We start from the raw sequence: 6000 nt of genomic DNA, 5'->3' as shown, positions 1-6000 counted from the left end.
CACGCACGCACGCACGCACGCACGCACGCACGCACGCACGCACGCACGCACGCACGCACGCACGCACGCACGCACGCACACACACACACACACACACACACACACACACACACACACACACACACACACACACACACACACACACACACACACATTATCAGCAGTTTAAGTGGATACATGAACAATAATGATTTAAGCAACTTGAAGTCAAATATACTTATCCTACCACCAGTTCTTTAATAGTGGAGAGCAGCACTAACAGCATTTCTATGATTTACCATAAAGCTTCACTTCACTTGGACTTGTTTGTAGATTTGTGTTTGATCTGCGTTTACAATTTAGGCTAAACTCGGCACACAGAGGGAGTTAATGCTTCCCCAGAGAGATGTTTCCATGTGTGTCACGTTATCAAGAAGAGCCCAGCATGTTACTTCATTGGTTAGTCTTTCTCTGCTGGAGCCGGTTTCTCCGTGGAGGCTCAGAAGTCACAACGTTGGACCAAAGAGAAGCAGAGAGAAACAGACTTACATGCAAAGGTGAGGCTGGCCTCCCTGCTGACGATGGTCCCGAAAGAGTTGGAGGCGAGGCACTGATACGTTCCAGCATCCTGGTCTTTGTTCAAATGGCTGATTCTGAGGTTTCCTCCAGAAAGGCTGTAGTGGGATCCAGATTTGGATTGATTTCTGTGCCATTCAGTTTCCATCTGAGAAAAAAGATTAAAAAAATGGAGAAAATTAGCATGCAAATGAACAAGTTAAACATTGTTCGCTGTAGACTCGGGCGATGGATGCGTTCCAGGCTACAAGACGAGGAACGTTGTGACGTGTAGGCTACATTTGATTGTTTTTTAAAAGGTGAGAGGGCCAGAAATCAACCCCCCCCCCCCCCCCCCCCCGCTTTGTGTTAATCTAAGCAGCAGTGAACCACAGTGATGCCAAGGACTTGACTCTCTTTGAATAGATAGCATTGCAGGCCATCCATCTTTCCAGAACCCAGTCAAAGCGCATTCAAATGCTGCTTAATCATTACGGTGGCACAATTATAACAAATGCCTGAATCATTGCCGTCACACATTCTAGGCCATTCCACACAATGATCGTGGGTCTAAGGGGTGATCAACAAAGGGTATAATACACCTAAAATGGCAACGGATTCTTCAATCTCTTCGCACAGATGCATCATATTAGAAAAACCAGATGGGGGGGAAATCAGTCAGAGCAGAAAAATTGGTTCAAGCCATAACTTTCTACAGCCAAGGCAACAACAAAAAAACCCTCACAAGCTGTTATTTGTTGTCAATGATTTATAACCATCAAGGCAATACAAATCTCTGCGCGGTTAAACAACCATAAAAGGAGCGTTTTATACTTTATTGGAAAATGGACATTGCAGATTTGATTTGCGCCCAAGGTGATTTAGCTGTTGATTATGTCTTCGAGGAGAAGTTCTACATTTCCATCTGCTTTGATTTCTTAATGCTCTCCAAGTGATTTAAGGGTCAGCTGGGAAAACAGTGTACTCAAAAAAGGCTTTGCTTAAGCCTTTGTGAACAGGAGCAGACAGAAGTTAGGAAAAGCTGTGTTTGTTTACTTATATGTGCCAATTTGGTAACTGGAGGTATTCAAAGCTTTTTGGAGGAAGTGCTTGGGTATTGTATTGCTATATTTTATATTTTGTAGTATATTATCACAGGGCTTATTTGAAAACTCTGATTGGTAAATGTTGACATTTCAGAGGAGTGCAATTTTTTTTATTTAAGGAGAATAGAATGTTGCTAAGGAGGATCAAGGGACTATGTGCATTCATATCAATCCGCAGAAAGGAGTTCGGTCAATTTAACGTCAGCTGTGGAGAACAAACAACAGTGTTCTCCATCAGAAATCAACACGGAATACTTTTGGATAATTCATTGTTATATTTGAGGAAGCAAGAAACTTTGGATCCATGATGGCTTAAGTGTCTCCAGAAAAGAAAAACAGCGCAAGAGAAGGAAAGGCGTAAGAAGACAGAGGGCTGGACGTCAGAGAAATCAGCAGAAGAAGACAAACAGGAAGTGAACACTAACAGGAACAGCAGAAGAAGACAGACAGGAAGTCAACACTAACAGGAACAGCAGAAGGAGACAAACAGGAAGTCAACACTAACAGGAACAGCAGAAGGAGACAAACAGGAAGTCAACACTAACAGGAACAGCAGAAGAAGAAAGACAGGAAGTAAACATTAAAGGGAACATGGTATGGGCTCTGGTAGTTTTTAGTTAATGGAAAAGAAAATGATAACATACAGATAGTTACAGAAAATCTCAGTGCTGACGTCATTTTAAGTTACGTCGCTGTCGCGGCAGTTCCAGCTGTTATTACACAATGTAAGTAATACGATAACTCTACACAGGATATATGCAGGAACCCTGAAGTCAGATGTAAGAACTTTTAAGACCTTTTTTAAGACCCTTTCCATACATTTTAAGACCTCATCGCCACTTTGAGTTCTAACCGGTTACCTTGGCGACACACTTTACCTCACATTGACTATACACAGTATTGATTGTCCTTCGTCCTTATCTTCCAACCATTTGGACGCAGACTTGCATTTCCCCATAACGATGTTGCTTAGCAACCGGCGTAAACGGACCTTCGCGCGCTATCAAGCAGTGAGCGTGCGATGTCCTGTTCAGATGACGTCAAATCCAACGGGATGCCATAAATAAACTACACAGAATCACACTACACACCTACGCACTGATTACATTCAGGCAGACTGTAGAATACAACCTCTTTGGACAATTTATATACTTATTGAAAACAAGCTACAAAATGTAAAACCTTGGAAAATGCTGTTTAATAATTTTTAATAGCCTTCATTTTCGCTAAATTGATTTATCAACTTTCAATACTTGTTAAGACCCCGCGGAGACCCTGGTCTGTAAAACAAACCAATATGCTTTTTTTGTTGCAAAAATCAGCTGTGTTAATGGAGTCTGTGCAGGATCATCATAATAGGAGCAGATTACATGAAAACCCATGTTGCTCACCGGCCTACCAGCAATGAAACATCTTACAAACAGCAATAGATGTGTGGGCCCGGCATTGCAGCACTCACAAAGCGCCTCTACAGAATGTTTTTCTTTTAATAGACAAAGTGTGTGTAGCACAATAGTCGTTCACCGCCCTTCTCCGGTTCAGTCATAAGTAAGTGCGTGTTCTCAAGAGTCTTATTACTACACACAATAGAGAGAAGCCTGAGGGGGGTGGTGGCTGCGTCTCTCAGGACTACAGCAGAGATTCATTTGCAGCAGAGGTGGAAAAAACAAAGATCAACATAAATATCTCACAGCCATGCAACGCCTTTGACTGATATTACAAAAAAGCATAGTCGACCGGGAGGGAGGAGAGTATCAGTCAGTATCAGACAACGATAGTGGCGTTTGAAAAGCGGTCCCGATATGTGTGTTCTTATCACATTCATAATTGCGAGAGCATTATAACCAAATTAAACGATCTAAGGGGCACTATTATGCTTGTTGGGATTTGGCTTTCCTGAAGTGTGTTATATAGGTTTGTGTGCATGTAAATGGTCTGCAAAGGGATACATCCCAAAGTTCCCCGCTGCCTGGAACACCTCCCTTTAACTACTTTGTCCCTAGGGACGTAACACTTGCACTTAATTTGGCTAACGCTCCAACACATTATAACTGATAGGCTAAGGGGCGGGACATCTCTAAGCGGTTGACCAATCACAACAGAGCCGGCCAGCAAACCAATCAGAGCAGACCGGGCTCTGGTTTCAGACTGAGGGTGAAAAGAGATGCTTGAACATTAAAGCATGGAGACATGTCAGAGTAGAGGGATTAAAATATAAAACCTGATATTGAGTATAAGGCACCTTTAATTGGGTGATGGCTTGAAAACTGTTTCAAAAGATTAAGCCGACAGTGCCCGTTCTATACCTCTTTATCCATGTTATTTTAAAACATTAGGTCAGACAGTTAATTGGGCCTAGAAAATGTTTTGATGTATCTGAGCGAGTAATCACGTCTCATGTTGAAAAGGATAACTGATGTACACAGTTGGAGGCCGGCATTGTGAATCGCTTAATGTACTATATCGTCTGGTAGTTATGCATAGCGGTAGTTAAAGATAATTGGCCACCAAGAGCTGCCAATGTTCTTTTCTGACAAATTGAATGGCCTTTGACAGCTCAGACAATCACTTTAAGTCCCTTTAAGCCAATTAGGTAACAACTTTAACGCCACTAAGTGACAGATATTCCAATTTTTGTGAAACTCAAAACATTCTTACAGATATATCGACACCGTGAGAAAAGGCCACATGAAAGTTACTGTGGATCCAGTGATTGTCCAACCTATCCTTCTGCGTGGGAAGCGTGGAGCAACAGATTACATCAAACTCATATAAACCAGATTATTTATTAATTCCTTTTACAAAGATTTATTCTGGCAAGCTGGCCAAAACAGCAGCTCCATTTGTTCGGCACATGCTTCATGCAATCATGTAACAGGCCGTGTGCACAGTAGCATAATACCAAACCATCTGGCTTATGAGGCTGTGAATGTTACGCTGTCTGTTTCTTCTCTTAAGCCTGGTGTTTTGGGGGAAAGTACTTTTTACAACTACACTTCTCATAGTTGAGTCTAGACCAGAGGTCGCGTTCACCGAATATTTTCCGTATATGACGGAATTTTTTTAACAATGACGGAAACATCTGAAAGCAGTCCGTCATGTTGACAGATCAGTACAAACTCAGAACAGCGCCAAAGTTTCCCCACAGCGAGGCTCCGGTATTATGCCATGTTTCCAAAAGGAAATGATATCGTTTCCAAACCTAACTTTGCCGAACAGATCAACAAAGGTATTTGCTTTACGCTGTGCGCGCTCCCGCAAGGTGCTGTGGGCATGCATAACACGGCGCTTACAGTTCACGAGCGAGCGTCCACCCCCGCCGTTGACAGTTCACGAGCGTGCTCTCTCCATTTTCTAAACCTGATCTAAATAGTTTTCTCAATATTTTTGGACTTCTTGATAAATAGATGGGATACAAACGTTTCGGTGCGACACTTTTTATATCACTTACTTAAAAAAATCTCCAATTCAAATACATGTTTAGGTTTAAAAACTTTCCTTATTTTTGCATTTTAATATTTTGATCATGGGGTAGTGCAATTTAGCCTTGTGGCTGTTTTGGAAAGATCTTGCAAAAGTAGCCTTCAAATTTGTATTCCCTAAAAAATAAAGCAATAACAGCAAAAACCCAGCAACATAACTGAGAGGCTCTATATCTTTTTTAAAGATATGAGAATAAAATTGCATAACATCATTTAATTTAAAGAAAACAAATAACAGCCACATGGTTATTTGTTTTGTTCCACTGAATGTAGCATTGCTTAGCCTTATCTGGTATCAGCTGTTTTGGCATCATTTGGGAGCATAATATTTGTGTAGCACTCTTTGGATAACTAATTATAGAGTATACCGGGTAAAGGTGTTGGTAAAACAAAATAATGTAGAGTTATTTTCAAATTATTTCAAATTTCTTATATTGTATTTCTACAGAAACATGATAGTGTGGTGTTCATCTTTTCATATCTCACTTTCCTGTAATGTATAGCATGCATAAAAGGATTTGATCCATTTACTTGAGATACCGGAAGTTGATTTTCGTTGCTTACTTTCCTGTTTTGTTTTTTTTAAAACAAGAAAATATCTTCTCTTCAATCATGTTCATTGCAGGCAATAGCGAGCACATATATTGGCATGTGGCATGACATGTAAAGCTGTCACAGTTTACAGCTGTCCAGTTAATGAACTTGGAGCATGATTTAGCTCTTGTCCGCTGGTGGAAACACATCTTTAGAGGCTCTGACAGGACCGCACAGCGACCTTGAAGGGAAACAGCTGATTAGGTCATCCTCTAAGCTGGCTCAATCCCAAGTATTAAATGTACCAATCCTTACAAATCTCACCACAGCAATTCCAGGGAGCA

The 6000-nt window shown here is 41.2% G+C and overlaps 1 protein-coding gene across 1 annotated transcript in view; it reads right to left on the bottom strand.

The window, feature by feature from the left end:
• The window catches only part of cntn4 (contactin 4), a 174086-nt gene that overhangs the window by 112032 nt on the left and 56054 nt on the right, over positions 1-6000 (bottom strand). The window contains 2 exon segments of the mRNA XM_079683091.1: positions 529-675; positions 678-703. Of these exon segments, the coding sequence (XP_079539217.1) occupies positions 529-675; positions 678-703 (173 nt within the window).

Source organism: Notothenia rossii (genome assembly GCF_949606895.1).
Source record: "Notothenia rossii genome assembly, chromosome: 5".
Taxonomy (NCBI): domain Eukaryota; kingdom Metazoa; phylum Chordata; class Actinopteri; order Perciformes; family Nototheniidae; genus Notothenia; species Notothenia rossii.
The sequence above is the reverse complement of the archived record's forward strand: the minus strand, read 5'-3'. Positions and strand labels throughout refer to the sequence as shown.